At 40.2% G+C, this 18,103-nt stretch overlaps 1 protein-coding gene across 2 annotated transcripts in view; it reads right to left on the bottom strand.

Moving 5' to 3' along the window:
* Positions 1-1,695: 1,695 nt before the first annotated feature.
* Positions 1,696-18,103, bottom strand: part of rpa1 (replication protein A1) — a 31,323-nt gene continuing 14,915 nt past the window's right edge. For both annotated transcript variants that reach the window (XM_078245918.1, XM_078245919.1), the window contains 5 exons: positions 13,133-13,259; positions 9,624-9,800; positions 8,001-8,108; positions 7,425-7,511; positions 1,696-2,397 (listed from right to left, as the gene is read on the bottom strand). In XM_078245918.1, the coding sequence (XP_078102044.1) occupies positions 2,293-2,397; positions 7,425-7,511; positions 8,001-8,108; positions 9,624-9,800; positions 13,133-13,259 (604 nt within the window). In that variant the 3' untranslated portion in view covers positions 1,696-2,292. The remainder of the gene's footprint in view (positions 2,398-7,424; positions 7,512-8,000; positions 8,109-9,623; positions 9,801-13,132; positions 13,260-18,103) is intronic.

Here is an 18,103-nt window from a genome sequence, read left to right as displayed (position 1 = left end):
ACCAGAGCTTGGTTTACACCTATCACCATTTCTAGCCACTGGGGGACCATAGGCAGGCTGGGGGAGCTCATATTAATGTTAAAAAAAAAAACCTCAAAGTGAAATTTTCATGCTATGGGACCTTTACGATTATTTGAATTATCTGGCATAGCATAGGCAGTGGTGTAAAGGTCACATTCTACATTCTTTCAATAAAAAACAGAAGATGTGCGATATAAGTATCCTAAATACTGGAAAAACTAAATGCGGTTGAATATATTCATTAAATCATCATTTGTGGTCAACAAGGATGCCTTGTAATTATTAACTGCAATTAAATCCTATTATGTCTCATTTATTGTTGGCCCCTAATGAAAACAAGTTCAGTTCAGCACATTATTCAGACTCACTTCAGGGACACATACAAAATGAAACTGCTGGGATCTCTTGTCAAACCACACAAGGGAAGATATATTCCACATTTTTACTAAAATCAAAAATGTAATAAAGATATTAGGGTGCAATTATCCCTTGGATACCTATTAGTTGTTGACATCCAGCACAGGTTTTTGGTTATCTGACAACCATAGATTATTAAGACATTTGGTCAAAACGTTTATTAAAACGTCTTTTAATAAACATGAGTTTACATTTTCAGTATGTTGTAATTGGTTATGGGATGGAAACAAACCCATGACCTCAGCACAAAGCCATTTGACCATGTTGTGTGACTATTCCATTTAGCCATGCTCATCTACTGCTAATAAGAAAGCAAGAGCAAAACTATTCCAGAGTAACACGCATAATTCAGTCCAGGTAATCATCGTATTCTAACAAGTGCAAAATCAATTATAAATGCATTACAAGCTCATTTTCACTTAACTAGAACTGTGTAATCAACAATCAAAATTAGAAAACGGGTGCGAGAATTGAATTATCAAGTGATTCCGCATGAGTTGAGGCCTGATCAATAGTAGTTTTCAAATAGAAGTTTAGGGAATGTCAGAAAATATGTCCATCACTGCTTCAAATGTTTCAGTTCAGACAGCTAAAGAACCACCAGGTCATATCAGGCCCTTTCATGCTGTTGCTGTATGTTGACAGAGTTTGAGGCAGTAATGGGATGAAGCATCACTGGCAACCTTTGACACTATCTACCACAATAACTGACTTGCGGCGTTATTAAAAGATCTATAGATGTACTGCAACACCTAGGAGGACGAATATAAAGCATTTTAATGTTAGAATAACAGTGACAGCAGGGAGATGTAGGAAGGCGATCACAGGCAAACTCAAATCCATATCTCGAGGCATGACTGGAAAAATAAAAATAAATAAAATGTACCTTTCCTTACCATTTAAAGACAGATTTAATCCATCTCAGCACACTACAGGCAACAGATGCAGCACTCAGCAGAAACGAGATGCTATCACAAGAAAAATGGGAAGGTGCAGCCTCACTGATGTTCTGCTTTATTACAACATGAAAGTCAAGTTTGCAGGGGAATGTGTTGCACATGTGAGCAAAACCTGAGCACATAGAGGGCATTGTGTACCAGCCCTTGAATAAATCCCCTACACAAAAAACATGTCTGCATGTTTTTGTTTACTTTTGATTGGCACAGGTTAGGATCAGGTGCTGTAAAGGATAGTTGTGTCAGCTCAATAGATGTATACATTACTGTGATGGACTTCAATTAATACAAATAGACAAAATAAAATATACAATAACGTCTTTATTTTCAATTATCACAAAAAAACTGAATTACTGCACTGTGCATGTGTATGTGTGTATGCAAGTATGTGAGAGACGGAGCCAAAAAGAGTGGGAGAGTCAACGGTCTTATCAGGGATGTGCAGGTCCAGCCCAGCTGTTTTGAGTTCATGTCAGAAAGTGAAAAGAGTGCTAGCTACTGTAGCAGTCTTCTGCTTTTAGCAGCCACCACCCACACATAACCACAGTACACAACAACTGGCTGACTTAAGACAGACAGTGAGAATTTCTTTTGTGGCTTACTGACCCACTTTCTGCTCCCCCACATAACACAAAAAAAGGAAAAAGTCACTGTCCGTTACGTTCACCAACAAACATAAATCATACCACTAATCATTATTTCACAAAGGAAAAGTGAACAGTCACAATGACTTTGAGGATAACTCATTCACAGGGAAGTAAAAAAACAAACCACCAAAAAAGAAAACTAAACACAAATGCTTTGTAAGCAAAACTTTGTCATAAATTTAGAGCTGTTTGTTGACAGAAACAAAAAAGAAAAACCAAGCAGAATCAGAATACTTGGCATAAATAAGATCCTACTGAGCAGCCAGTTTCCTTATGTTCATGATCAACCTCTTGCTGTAGTCCTTATGGTCAACAGGCTTCACATCCATCACTGTAGCCTTGATCCTGGATTCATCCTGTCAGGCAAACAATAAGAAAACTCATTCATGTGGCATATGATGTACAGCTGATTATTCCAACAAAATTCATAGTGTGTAATATTAGCTTGTATGAGCTTTCTCAGATTTAATAGACTAGACTATAGGTTACATATCCATCTATCTACATCCATCCTCCATCTACTTGAAACTTACGATATATAGGCATCTTCCCTTCCCCCATGATGAAGTGGGTTAATGTGACATGTTTGGACTGGGTATGTGAATTGTGTTTGGCATTCAAAAGAATGTTTCACAAGAAAGAGGCAGCTTTTAAAGCCACATCCACCTCCACAGCCGTCTAGACAGGGGAAGGTCATTTCTACCCGGGCCATTATTCTCTGCATTTGCACAGAGGTTACACTCATTTCATCTCCATTAATCCTCTGCAGATCAAGTGGTTTAATTGTAAATCATCTGCCTTTGGACCGTGCCCACATTCTTTCAGAATAGCCCGTTCTAAACCTCTTAGCTCTTTTGTATGATGCAAGAGAAATATGGACATATTAGAGAAAGACTTCATCATTATAGTTTGACAAAGTAGAATTAACTGTCATGCTAACCTTGATATAGATAAATTAACGTGATACTAAAACTTTGGCATAGCATTGTACAAAACAAATATGTCACTTCTGGCTACTATCTTGGTGTGAGTTAGGGTTAAACCCCTCTTTATTGTGCAGAAGAAGGAATAGGTGTAGATTCAGATGGACTTAACCGTTGGGGATTATGGCAATACCCTCAGAAAAAGGGGTTAAGGTACCCTGTGGAATTTGTTACCACGAGTAACTATGAAAATATGGAGTCAAATGAATTGAATGTGTTTACACTTACTTGGCCATTAAAGCTGATTTAGATATGGAGAAAGGATTTGAATCATGCAATTATACTTAGCAGCTATCAAACATGGATATAAACACTATGATTTAAAATATTGGGGGGTCAGCTTTGTAGACACGTTTGTCAGGCCTCAAGGATACACACATTGGCCCTCATTTACGAAATGAACATACGACAGAAAACAAGTGTAAAACATTTATCAATGTGGACGTGAGCGGAGGCTACGATCAAATCTCACGTCAAGTTTAAACTCGTGTACGCAAGTTTTCGAGCCAAGTTATGGTTGCAGTTGATGAGTGGGTGAATAAGATGAGATGTGTGTGAATCTGTAAGCAGCCAACATCACACAGCCAAGTTGGGTGTTGATCCATACTTGGACGACCTGTGCTTGCCACCCTACCGCCATCACTGCCAGTGTGTGTATACACACGAGTACAAGAGGAACAACACACATGCATTTGTTCCACTGGGACCTTTTTTTTCTTCTTTTTCTAACAGCTTTACACTTGCCATAAACACTTTACAGAAAACAGAAGCCAAGGAAACTAACCATTTCATTCGTGCAAAACAAGAAATATAATTTCCTATTACAGCCTTTAAACAAGAGCAGCAGGGATGCAGTCGACTGAAAATTGGGCACAGACACCAATTTCTGATGAGTGACACAAAAACCAGTCAAATCTTCACTTTAAATCCCGATCATAGGTGCTACCTGTATATTTGATTACTGCACACACTGCTACACCAGTGGTTGTAGCAACTGATGTATGGTGGGATGGAAAATCAGCAGTACTCAGGAAAAAACAAAACAAAAAAAAAAACAGTATTGGTAACCACTTGGCTACTCTACACCCTGCACTGTCACCCCAGAATAATGTATGTAAGACTTCATCATGGGATAATTGATGATCACATCTTGTAAGACAAAGGATTTAGTGCCAATAGAAATATAAATATTAGCTGAGTGATTTGAAACTGGGCCTGCAGTGGGCCAGTGCTGTGATGAAAAGCCTCGAATGTCCAATATCAGCTTTTTCATCAGCTTCATTATTGTAAGACACTTAAAACAGTTATGTCTAGACACGGCCTACAGGGACAATGGGACCTAAATAACATCAAAATTAAAGATTTAAGACTGTTAAAGGGGCAGGGGAGAGTTCAAGCCCGACCCGGCACCTCTCTTAGTTATGCTATTATAATTCTAGACTGCTGGGGAAGTTCCTTCCTCCCTATGACACAATGAGCTGCTCTTTCATCTCTCTTTTCATTTGTTCCTTTTATGTGCATCCTTCTCCCAGAAATGCTTGTTACTAACCTAGCTCTGGGGAGTTTACTCCCCGGAGTCCTTATGTTTCTTCTTCACCCAGAATATCACCTTGGATTAGGGTGGTACCAAGACCTGGGTCTTGGGTGCAGCTGTCGCTAGGGACCTGCTACGCTCTGCGATTCCCTGCAGTGTCCGGCTGCGTCCTGTCGCGTCCACCCATGCTGTGCTGTGCCACATTACACCCCGTAACGCCCTGCTGTGCCCTACTATGACATGAACTACTACGACTACCATTGTACTCACTGTTCCATTATCTTTATTATCACTATTACTGCCACTGTTCATCACACCCCCAACCGGCACCGTCAGACACCGCCTACCAAGAGTCCGGGTCTGCCGAGGTTTCTTCCCGAAAGGGAGTTTTTCCTCGCCACTGTCACAATAGCTACCGTTAATGCTTGCTCTTGAAGGAATTATTGTAATTGTTGGGGCTTTGTAAATGATAGAGTGTGGTCTAGTCCTACTCTCTGTAAAGTGTCTCAAGATAACTCTTGTTATGATTTGATACTATAAATAAAACTGAACTAAAGAGTCAAGTGATACCTGAGTGGCAATATTTAAAAGATTGTTTTGACAGCAACATCACATTTATAGTGAGTCAGTCATCCACTGACATCTTGAGAGCTACAACTCAATTACCTACACACAATATCAAAATAATAAATATTTTGAATGCCCACATTGCAACTTTGATATTGATTTGTGTGAAAATAATTACATTACGCATCATGCTCACATAAAAAAACTGCACATCACTTTTGTTACACTTAGTGTTGATAAATACACTGTAATTAATCATTGTGTCATTTAATAGCAAGAAACTATATCAAGTGGCAGAGCTTTTGGTTCTCAGCGGCACCTCATATTTATCCTTAAAAGGCTTTGATGGGCAATGATGCCAGAATGACATTAATTAAGCTTGAATGTGGCTTTGATCCTTAATGGGACACTCCGCTCTTTCAACAGTAGCTTGGTTTTGCTTATAAAGAACGTCATGCATATTTGAGTTTTTGTTCGGTGTGATGTCAGGCAACAAATGCATCATAATACTTACATTTTGATACTAAGGTCCGATAAATCCTGATAATGACTCTGCAGTTGTTATAAAGAATGATCTATGTAATATAGTGATAGTAATCAAGTTGTTAGCAGTAATTTAGTCTCTACTGACGACGATTCATTTACGAGATTGCTCCAGTGCCACCGGAAGATCCAGGGGATGTCCCCAATTTTGGGCCAGATGTTCGTTACCTTCCTCTTTGTGTTCGCATTCTAAACTGCGGTGGATTTCTGAGGACTATGGTTAACTGCTCCTCAGATCTCTGCAGGGTAAATCCAGACAGCTAGCTAGACTATCTGTCCAATCAGTTTTCTGTTGCACGACTAAAACTACTTTTGAACGTACACATGTTCCACCAAAACAAGTTCCTCCCTGAGGCTATATTGCAGAGGCACCGTTGCTCTGTGTGGTGCTCAGCTAACCCATGACGATTGTGATTAGTTTAAAGAATGCCAAAAACAAGACCACGTTTTTCTCCCATCGCGGAATGTTTTGTGGACTTGCTAGACCCTCCTCTGATGAGCTGTGGAGGTCTATGCGAGACTATCATATATTGCAAACGACTACACCAGCCATGCTGGTCGTCATTAACCAATGGAAAAGGAGGACGGGGAACTGCGGCTGAGCCGAGCAGAGCTGGTACTAGCAGTGGATAAGCGCCATTACAGCTGGAACGAGGTATGCTAATTTGCTTACAAAGTGGCAAAAAAAAAAAATAAATCAATGAATTATCAAAATATTCTTTTGACCAACTAATAGATCAATTGTTTTGGCTTGAATGTTAGATATGTATGCATAAGGTTAAACTATGATGTCTACCATTATTGCTATTATTACCTTCCAATAGCAAGGGCGACCTTTAAATGTGCTGACATTGTGTTTTCATGTCATCATGAGGGATCATTTCATTCTCCTCATGCCACTGTTGCAGGTTCTTAATTGATTTGCAAATGAAGGGTATAGTTTCCTCAACTGTTCTGATGCACCTTGTTAGAGTTTCTGTCAAAACTGTGATGCAATAGGATGGATAGGTGTCATTAACTGTTAAGGACCTGCTTTGTCCAACACCAAACAAAAACAACATTGCACATATGACAACATGTGAGAGCACGACACAATGGCTGGCTTGTAGCATTGAGAAAGTGAGAATAAACCAAAAGCAGGGTTGCAGGTGTCTCTGTTGACGGAGTGTGGGGTCTGGAGGCAGCAGCCAATACATGCTTGCAGCAGTGCCACTGGCAGTTAAGATGCTGAGCTGAATGTGACAGACAGTGGCCTCTTCTGTGTGTTGAAGGCGGATGCAGCCTCTGGCTCAGCTCCAAACTTCCTGCTCAGAGTCCCAGCCCAATCAATTCTTTCATGTGCTTGCCTCAAAACAAACCTCTGTCTGTGTGGCCTACAGGCAACAGTGACCGCGACTAATCTGTGTGTGCACCCTTCACAAAGCCACAGAAAATGAGCAACATTCTAGGACAAACACGCAAGACACGCTTTGTTTTAGAGACGGTTCTGTCAGTCAAAATGAAAGCAGGGTAGTTTTGTTAATGAATGGGGAAACTATCAAGGAGGAAAACACAAACAACTAAAACATAAAGAACCCGTTTACCTGCTATGCATTTTCAGTTTGCATAGGAATGATCGTGGTAAGGGGATTGAGGCTGAATAAAAAGCACATTTTCTATTTTTGTACAGCAATACGGTCCGTCTACAAAGCATTATACGACGGCAACAAACCCACAGGCATTTTATCACACCAATTACCATTCCTGCTTTACTTACGTTATACGTTTCTAGCTTCACTCTGCTACGGAAGACAAAAGTGTTGAAGTTGGCTTGTTGGAAGACCTCGTCAAAGGCAGCTTCGTTCTGTGAGTGAGAAACATTTAATTGGCTCAATTTCAAGAGGTACATATTGTTTTGATCAAACGTTAGTTTCATCAAAGTTTTAAGTGCAAATAAAGTGAAGTGTCTGATAACTGAAAAACAACAACTGTTATTTTCTAAGTAATTATGCCTGGAAGAAACAAAGCACAGTAGGTGTTGTTAACGTAAATTTGTCTTTGCAGGAGTGTATGTTAGTGTGCATGTTTGGCAATAAAAACTAAAGACTGAGGTTTGGCTTGTGCCCTCGCCATTTCCTGAAGTCAGTATTATCAAGTTTCAAGTTCAAATTTCACTTTATTTATCCTTAGAAAAGGAAATTTAGTGTGCAGCACGATGTCTAAAACACATACACAGAACAACATTGTAAACACAACACAGGACACATATCAACACATCAATGGAGACCCTCCTTCCCCCAAAACCAATGACAGAATCCAATTGGAGTATTATATTCAGGAAGGGGAGCCTCACCGAGTCCTTGAGCTGCCCAAGGTAAGCTGCATTCTGGCCCAGGATGGCCTCTGCACTCTCCTGGAAGCAAGTCACCCATTGGTTGTCCGCGTAATCTGCAATGTTGGCCTGTCAGATTATACAGAAAACAAAAGGCAAGCGTGAATAGCAAGAAAGGTTACACGCATATACACCAATATAGATCAATGTACTTGTGTTTAAATTATCTTTGTTTGTTGGGAGTATTTGCTGTATGCTTAAATATGGTCTGTTAACTTAACACACGTTACTGCTAAGAAATCATTACATCTTTATATTAGCCTGTATCCTGCTAGCAAGCCTGGCAAAACAAGCATAGTCACAGTGCTCTTGTGATGCATACAGTGGAAGCAAATTCACAGCTTATGCTACAGCTTGCGAAGAATAACAATATGTTGACTGGTGAGTGGTACAAAACAAAAGCCGCTTATTTCAGATGCCTGGCTGCAATTGCTCTGTTGCTGACGAAGAGAGTTTTTGTATTTAAATGCCGTCATTTGTTCTTTCCAAATACTGTTTGTTTGCGAACAAGCAGAGAAAAAAAAGCCTGTATTTGCATTCCTCGCTGCACTTTCTGTAAATTGACTACAAGCACAGTATGGAAAGCTGCAGCAATTAACCAAACATAGCTCTGATTTAAACACAAGTGTAAAATCTAAACGTATTCCTTGTTACGCTGTGTCACAGAAATGACAGAGTTGGCTTTAAATGTCTCAAAATTTAACTGCAACAAGCAGATTGGGGCAATGTTGAACCAGAGGGGGTGGGCCATAAGGGGAGAAAGGGGCTTGAGTCTCCGGAGACAGAATAAGGACAGTAACTTAGGAGAACAGAAAGATGAGGCAATGAGAAGGACTGGAGGGATGATCCGCATGGCCTCAGCAGAGACATCTGCTCAAGACAAAGCAGGAAGAACAGAGCATTTAAGATATGTGCATTAGAATACAGTCATGTGAAAAAATTAGGACACCCATGCTAAAGTTGACTAAAAAGAGGAATAAAAAAAAAAAAATCATCTTTAGGAAATTGATCTTAATGCCTTAATTAAAAACATTAGGAAAAATCCAACCTTTAAGGACACCAATTTTCTTTGTGAATGAATAATGTATCGTAAATAAATAAATGTTCTTTCTTAAAATACAGGGGACGTAAGTAAGTACACCCCTATGTTAAATTCCCACAGAGGCAGGCAGATTTTTATGTTTAAAGGCCAGTTACTCCTATGCATCCTGATAAAGTTCCTTGGTCTTTGGAATTAAAATAGCCCCACATCATCACATCCCCTTCACCATACCTAGAGATTGGCATTGTTTTATTTCAGTTAGCCTAATAGCTGGTTTGATTTGCATTGAGAGATGATCTTATGGAAAGTACCCCATGCCATGCAAAATTGGTGTCCTTAAAGATTGGATTTTTCCTCTTTTTTTTTTTTTTTTTAATTAAGGCATTAAGATTAATTTGCAAAAGATGATTTTTGTATTCCTCATTTTAGTCAACTTCAGCATGGGTGTCCTAATTTTTTCACATGACTGTATATGCTTGTATGTGAGTGCATGTGTGGCACAGCTGGAAAAGTTTTAGGGAAGCCACCGCTGAGTCACTTACTGAAAGGATGAGGCGGTACTTGAAGTTGGGGAACTCTTTGTCACACTTTTCACAGCGGAACATGCCATTATGTTGGTCTACCACTTTCTTGTTGCATTCTTGGCTGGGACAGGCCTGGTAAAGGCAGTTTTCCTTGCGCAGGTACACTATGGTAGCTATGCAGGTGTAATAGTCGGCCTAAAAGGGAATATAAACAAACAAAGAAGCATATAAACAAAAGGTTCAGTGTAGAATAATGTTACTGGAATGTGCTGCTTGCTCAATGTCTTCTCTCTCTCTCACGACCTTTGTGCTTTGTATGTTAAATATGTTGACTGTTGAAAACCAGGAATAAAACAGCATGGCATTAACATTAAGATGACATTTTAAGTAACATATAATGGTGTATGCAAACAGTCAGAAAGCAGCATTTGTGTAGCAGATGCAGAAGTTACACTCCCAACCAGAATTCGAATGGCTCTGACACAAATGCAACCTAGTGAGCGAGCTGCTGCGCTTGTGGGGGAACAGGCAAACTTTTGAAACCGGCTGCACATAAACAGCCTTCAGGAAACATTCCTAGTCGGAATGGAAAACACCCAACCAAGTGACATGAATTTCACATTAGATAAAAATAGATTAATACAAGAAGCCGCTCTGGATGTGCTTGAATGTAGGGGGGAAAGTTTGCAGATGAGTCACATTACCTCTCCTCCTCTGGAAGAGTTTTCTCATTAATGGCAGGCCCTAATGTACAATATAGCTGTTGCACCCTAACACCCCCCTCCTACTAACCCTAGCATTGCGTTAGTACACGAAAGGCATTCAACCCCCATTAACTTCCAAAACAAGTCTATTGATTTTTTATAAATAAAAAGCCCTTAAATGTAGTGAATGACAGCAACAAAACAAGAGACACTCATCCTGTGCCCACACCAGGAGCCACTAGCTGCTTTTTTAATTACTGATTTGATTTACCAAAAACAATTCAGACATCAACCTCTACTTTTTTCAAAAGATGTGCAATTAATGAAGTTAAAACCTCTTCAATTAGTGTGCGACTGACCACATTGGGAAGATGACAGAAGAACTTGTTTCTAGCCACTGTCAGAGGCCTTTACAGATGCAGTGTCAAGCCAACGAGAGGAGGGTGACCACTTACTGTCAGCGAGGGCACAGGAGCAACGTGGAAACTTGAGATTGTGACACAAAGTCTTTGTGACAGGCACAAATAATTGCAACAGGCTTTGGTAAGAGGGGGCTGACATCCATGCCCCTGTGTACAGGATGTCTCAGAGGGGTTGAGAGTGGCCTTGGCTCAACTCCTTTGTCAGTACCGGGCCTTATCACACGCCATGCTGAGGAGAAGCAAGAGCCGCCATAGCCTAAGGTCAAACCTTTCCTCCTGAACAGCAGGGAGCCAATGCCACGAGAAGCCCTTCACCTGACAGAAGGCTAATGGTAACAGTCAGGATTTGGGGTTTGAAATTTAAGAGAAGAAAAAAAAAAACTGAATGGAGCTGCTCAAGCTGCATTGTAGGCCTCCAGATGATAGAATAGCTGAAGTGGCTACACCAAAAGAGGCTAAATGAGTAGCAGTAAGACATGTTACTGAGTCTGTGACTGAGAATCCTGCAGTTGTGGCCATATCAGAAAGAATTATGAGGGCACCACAAGTAAGACAGGGTCCCTCACAGCCTCTGGCAGCAGACGAGCACAGTTTTCACCACTGCACAAAAACAAAAAATCCTGAAACTACTCATTCACCACAACATATTTTTCACTTAATTGAGACTTACAGATAACTGCAACTTTGGTTTAATCCATGTATTTTTGCATTTCTCTTTATTTTCTAAGGAAATATGGGCCCTCACATCATTTTTGAGCTTCCAAATAGCCTTGTCTGTCTAAATGAATTATAAATAAACATAAAAAACTAGTAGGCTATTTGCAGTATATTAAATTGTTTTTTAACCTAATTATTTTGCACTGAAATGACACACTCAAGTCTGTCTGTCAGCGTTGCATCACATGCACCTGCGCAATATCATAGCCTATGATTTCCAAAAATAGTACTATGTCAACTAGTGATATCAGCACAAGAACTGTTGAGGAATATGCAACATAATACTATACAATAAGACAATTGTTTTTGTCATATGTTATAATAACTGACAGACACCATAATTTCAGCAGCTCTGTGCATGTCCTTGCACAGAGCGAGGCTGAACATAGGAGCTCAGCTTCGTGGCTAACCCTGGGGGATGCTACCGTAGTTGCAGGCGGGTGCGCCTGCAGTTATAAGACGATTATTAGACTAAAACATTAGAATATGCCAATTCTGATATGCTCATATAGCCTAATCAAAACAGACGGGGCAACCTAACGCAGACAAGTTAGCTTACCGTTTTTAGGTGATATGCCATGTTTGTAGTTGAGCTGTGATATGCAAGCTGTTGCTTGCAAACTTTGCATTCAACTTTTTTTCCATTATCTATTTTTGTAAAATGCTGCCACACTGCCGATGTCTTTGACATGGTAGAGGAGGACTGACAATAAATTAAACGCTCACTTCTAGTACTTTCTTCATTCTGTCTCCAGTGGGTTGGGCTGATCCAAAAAGTGAAAACAAGGGGGGTGTTCTGAAAACACCCCCGTTAGCAATTAGTGCTTTCCACCTGATGAAATTAACACGGCAAAAAAAAAAAAAAAAAAAAAAAAAAAAAAAGAAGAAAGAAAGAAAGAAAGAAAGAAAGAAATTAACACGCCAAAAAATCGACCAATCAGAATTTTGGTCGAGCCAGAACGTATCGACCAATAAATCGACTAGTCGACTGGGAGATTACAGCCCTACTCATCATACGGTGAGGATTTCTAATGCGCAGAGCATGTTAAATTACACAAGTTAAGATCTCCGCACAGGTCACATTATCTGCTCGAGACAGTTTATACACTTCTGTGAGTACAATTTCCCTGCACAGTATAAATAAAAAAATGGGGAATTTAAAGAACACATTACTTTACCTCTGAGGGCAGTAATTTCATTACAGAGGGCAAATAATAGAGCATATGCAATCTTAGTAATCAATACTAGAGATAAATGCGACTTTCACCATGAACATACACCCAACACTGTGAGAGGACACCCACAATACAGGGTGATTAATGAGCAGAAGATCAGGGTGCGATTTTTTAAGCACACATATCCGGTGGAGCAGTGATTATATGAGTCAATGATTATGAAGATTCATCACGTTGGCTCTCAGCTAAAAGTAGTGTTGCAAAGCAGAGCAACTAGTGACAAGGTTACATTGTAGCCAGACTATAGAGACACGCATTGTGTACCGTGGGTTTTTCGATAATAAATGCAGCTTGACTGCGAGCACTTTCATATCTGTTTGGAATTCAATGCCAGTCTTGCAGTTTGTCCTTGTATATCTTCATAGGATCATCCTTGAATAACAATATGTCTGGGGTTACCATATCTTGAATGTTTGAGTGCATCAAGGCAAAGCTGAGCACGTGTATACCTTGTCTCCATGTCCCAGGTGCTCCGTCTTAACATCAGACAGAGTCTTCCAGTTGGTTAGTCCTCCCCCGCTGCCTTTCACCTCTGTCAGAGACTGTCCATCCATGGCATGACCCTCCTTGTCATACCTATGTGAAAAAGAACAAATACTTAGTCACAGTCAACCAAGTATAGCTGTAGGACTGCAACTAATGATTATATTCTTCTCACATTAATCTGTTCATTATTTCCTTGATTGATAGTTTGGTCCGTAAAAGGTTGGAAAATAGTAAAAAGATAATAAATCAAGAAATCACATTGCTCCCTAACCCCATTTTTGCCAAGCCCAAGCCAGCATATTGTTATTGTTTATTTTATCTGACAGACAAATAACAGAGGACTAAGATGATCAGAAAATATTCACATTTGAGCTGAATATTTGGCCTTTTCACTTAAAACAAAACACATCTTAAATGCTAGATTATATATAGTTTAGTAAATAAAATCATACAGTACAGTACCACATTTACCTAGAATAAAATATTTTCTCCCACTTGCTGAGGCCTACTTTTGGACTGCAGTTCTGTTTTTTTTTTCTATACATCCAAACCAGAGCAGGAGACAATACTCTGCTGTTCACATGACATGCTGTGCATTTAACAGTTAGCTTAAAAAAGAAAAAAAAATATTGTCCCAGGCAGAGCATCCATTTCTGAGAGCTTTGTGAAATGAATCAACAGCAGAGGGACAGATGAGCTGGCCAGGGTCAGGGCTGTTACGGTGACATCAGGAACCCATTTTCGCCCAATGTTCTCGGTAATTCAGGGAAGACAATAGGAAGAAGAGCGATAGAAGGGTAGAAGGAGAAGAAAGATGGGTGGAGGTAAAATGCAGTTTGGGGGGGGGGGGAAATAACAGTTTAAAATGGTCAGAGGGATCAATAGAGCTTACTAATCTGTTGGCCACAAGGCAGAGTGGCGCACAATGGGGAGGTTGGGTTGTAAATACAGTGAGGGCATGCCTTGCTCCTGGAGGCATGACTAATTGAAAATTTCCCCATTAACCGTTCAGACCGTGGCCAGAGCAACGCACAGGCTGCCAATTTCTCACATTTGACAAATGTGAGCAAATCTTTGTTGGCACCAGAATGCTCACTAGTGTACCTGCACTGCTCTGCCTTAATTGTGCCTGCACCCAGTTAGGAATTTGAAAAAAAGATATTCTGACCAAGGTTATTATAGTTTTGCATTTTTCATTAGGTTTTTATTTTTATTTCGTTTTGACTTTTTGTTTTCAAATTCAGTTTAGTTTTAATTAGTTTTTAAAGCGGGTTTGCTAGTTTAGATTTAATTTTTTGAAAATGCTTAGCTTTAGTTTGAGTCTTTTTTTGTAATATGGGTTATTTGTCAGGGGATTCAAGAAGGTCAGAAAAAGTATTGTGTAATAATAACTCAACAAAAACATCATACAATTTTAGAAATATGTATTCACAATGTATTGAACAATAACACCAGTACATAAAATGTAGCCTACATATGGTCATAAATATGTCAACAGTCTACACAAGACGCAGCATTAAGTGCAAAATGTGTAAGTGATGTGTTCCAGGAAAAAAACCTAAATAGCCAAAAGACTAAAGAAGACAGACATGAACAGGTGCTTTGAACTTTGGTTCGAGTAAAGTGGAGAACTTTTTTTTAGTCAGTCGACTCACACAGTTGTGTAGACATCCCAGTATCAATCCACATTAACCCGCACGTCCTCCCGTTTTTGGTGTTACTGCGTATGTACTAACCAGCAGCTATCAGGTCGCTGGTGAAAGCCCTCCTGTAGTGTTCTGTCCTGCTGTTGTCTGTCCTGCTGCCTGGCCCTGTATCCATACATCCATGCCCGTAACGTTACCGAGGTTGGCTTCTGTTTCGGGGAAAGGGGGCTTTGCGTTCTCCTTTACCTTGTAAAGGTAAGCTAGGTTAGCCTCCTAGCTTGTGTGCGCTTCTCAAATGTACTCTCAAATTCGTGGGATTTTTCCCTGTAATAAATTGTCCACATCTTCTACCACCTTCCACTGCAAGGCACTTGCTTTTATCTGACACAGTCATAATCAAATAGGTGCCGCTTTCTTCCAACTTTCGGTACCGCTATGATGCCAGGCGAGGGGCACGGACTGTGTTGTGTTCAATTTGACGTGGGATGTCGGGATTTCTGGGTTCCCAGTCGGAAACTATTGAGAATAAGGAGATGTCTACGGGAAATGTCATGGTTGGAAAGATATACCGTTATTTGCTCTATGGAAGACATCAACAAATACGAAAACTAAGGACATTTACTCGATAGTTTTATTTTAGTTAGTTTTGCAAACAGACATTACAGTTTTAGTTTGTCGTTTTTTTTGTAATGCCTCGTTTTTATTTTTATTTCAGTTGACGACAATGTTTTTTCCCACCTAGTTTGTTATTTCGTTCGTTTTAGTTAACGATTATAACCTTGATTCTGATAAATCAAATCAAGACAAAAAAAATGGAGATACAATTTCCTGTTATGGCTCAACACTCTCCAAAGACATGTTTTACAGAGAAGAACAATGCAGTGACAACATAGCTGAGATAATAAAAACGTATTGCACTTTAAAAAAAAAAAAAAAAAGGATAAGACCGCAGACTAGAAAGGCTTCACAGTGTTACATGGCTGAGCTGGACATCTGATTTGACAGGTACCCAAAAGGACTGTAAGACACTCAACGAGAAACCCCCATGACAGCATCCAGGTTTGGAGCTGCTGCTGTTAATCATAGACACGGCGAGAAGCACAGGAAAATGCCAGAAATGGCACGGCTGACAGCGATCGTGATTAAGGAGACAAAAAGAGGACAAATTAGACCTGGCAGAAAATGTGCAACAGTCAACTGTAAGCAGGCAGATCCCAGCTTAGAGGAACGTGGCTTCAGTGAGACAAACTATCTGCAGGAACACCGAGATAGAAGACTGGAGGTTGGCAGACATGCATGTGCATGACATAGACATGTCAAATGTCAGTGTGTCAATGAACAAGTACAGGCCAGGAGCAGAGATGTGTCAGAGCAAGAGGCATGAGGGGATGATGGGAAAGTCTCAGTAAGCAGTGTTCTCGGCTCTAATGAAAATAAACCACAAACACAATTACTCCATGTTGTGTGTTACATGGCGGGAGCCACTTCATCTGAAGTGAGTGACATGCGGTCAAAGAGTGAGCTACCAGTAACTTAAATAACGCCACAGAAGTCGTTTCATCAAATGTAAACATGGATGAACATACATTTTCCTTTATTCTCATTTTGAAAGAATGAAAGCAAAAGGTTTCTTTTCCCTTATAATGGATAGATCACACAGGCTGCAATTATAACACCATTTGTGTAAGAACACTGTAGAATATAATTGTGAGAATACAGCAATCTAATGGTTACGTCATTCCTACACCCTAGGACAGTTCTGCATGCATCAGTAGACTCACCACTGTGTCACAATAGTTGCATTTTAATGAGTTTGTCCTATACAGAGCTCTACCGAGTCTGTATATCATGGAAAAACAAACCGGAAAGTTATTGCTATGCTACGGTATTTTTCTTGCTAAACAGGATTTAGTGCAGTAAGTCTGAACATCCTGCTAACCTGTTATTTGACCTCAGCATACCTGTATGAATAAAATATATCATATTGGACAAGTTATGAATCTCTTTAAGACAGGGTTACAGTTCACATCTTTGTAAGGCTTCATCTAGACTAGATCAGTCTGTCCAGCAATTCACTGCAGGGTTGTGCGACCCGTTTGTGTGACGTTCCGTTGTGATTTTTAACCCCCAACATGGCACAAGTAGACTATTTAACAATTATTGTTTTCCATCAGATCGTTTATAGATCTCAACATTTCCAAGAGGGAGAAACTGTGCTTTGGCCTGGAGCTTGTTGCATGAACAAGTCAGCTGATACACAAACCCCTGGGCAGTAAAATGCTTGCGTTTTGTTTTTTACCCTCAGTTTTTTTTTACTTTCTTGTGGCGGCGATAGAGGCCAAGATGTTTACTGTTTACCATAAAGGACTCTCACAACGCCTCAAAACGGACTGCCAAGTCTGATTGCCGGTTACATGATTGGCCACCGCAGTGTGAAGTCTGGTTTGCGTCTCCCCAAAGCTGAATCCGTCTAAACTTTTTTCATCTCTAAACAGGGCTGTAACTAACCTAAAGTATTCAAAGTGCTAAGTCTAAAACCCCAAGACATATACAGTGGGGCAAAAAAGTATTTAGTCAGCCACCAATTGTGCAAGTTCTCCCACTTAAAAAGATGAGGGAGGCCTGTAATTTTCATCATAGGTTCACTTCAACTAAGAGACTAAATGAGAAAAAAAAAATCCAGAAAAATCACACTGTAGGATTTTTTATGAACTTATTTGCAAATTATGGTGGAAAATAAGTATTTGGTCAATAACAAAAGTTCATCTCAATACTTTGTTATATACCCTTTGTTGGCAATGACAGAGGTCAAACGTTTTCTGTAAGTCTTCACAAGGTTTTCACACACTGTTGCTGGTATTTTGGCCCATTCCTCCATCTCCTCTAGAGCAGTGATGTTTTGGGGCTGTCGCCGGGCAACACGGACTTTCAACTCCCTCCAAAGATGTTCTATGGGGTTGAGGTCTGGAGACTGGCTAGGCCACTCCAGGACCCTGAAATGCTTCTTACGAAGCCACTACTTCGTTGCCCGGGCGGTGTGTTTGGGATCACTGTCATGCTGAAAGACCCAGCCACGTTTCATCTTCAATGCCCTTGCTGATGGAAGGAGGTTTTCACTCAAAATGGCCCCATTCATTCTTTTCTTTACACGGATCAGTCGTCCTGGTCCCTTTGCAGAAAAACAGCCCCAAAGCATGATGTTTCCACCCCCATGCTTCACAGTAGGTATGGTGTTCTTTGGATGCAAGTCAGCATTCTTTCCCCTCCAAACACGACGAGTTGAGTTTT

Source organism: Sander vitreus, chromosome 3, assembly GCF_031162955.1.
Source record: "Sander vitreus isolate 19-12246 chromosome 3, sanVit1, whole genome shotgun sequence".
Taxonomy (NCBI): domain Eukaryota; kingdom Metazoa; phylum Chordata; class Actinopteri; order Perciformes; family Percidae; genus Sander; species Sander vitreus.
This window is presented reverse-complemented; position numbering and strand designations above follow the sequence as displayed.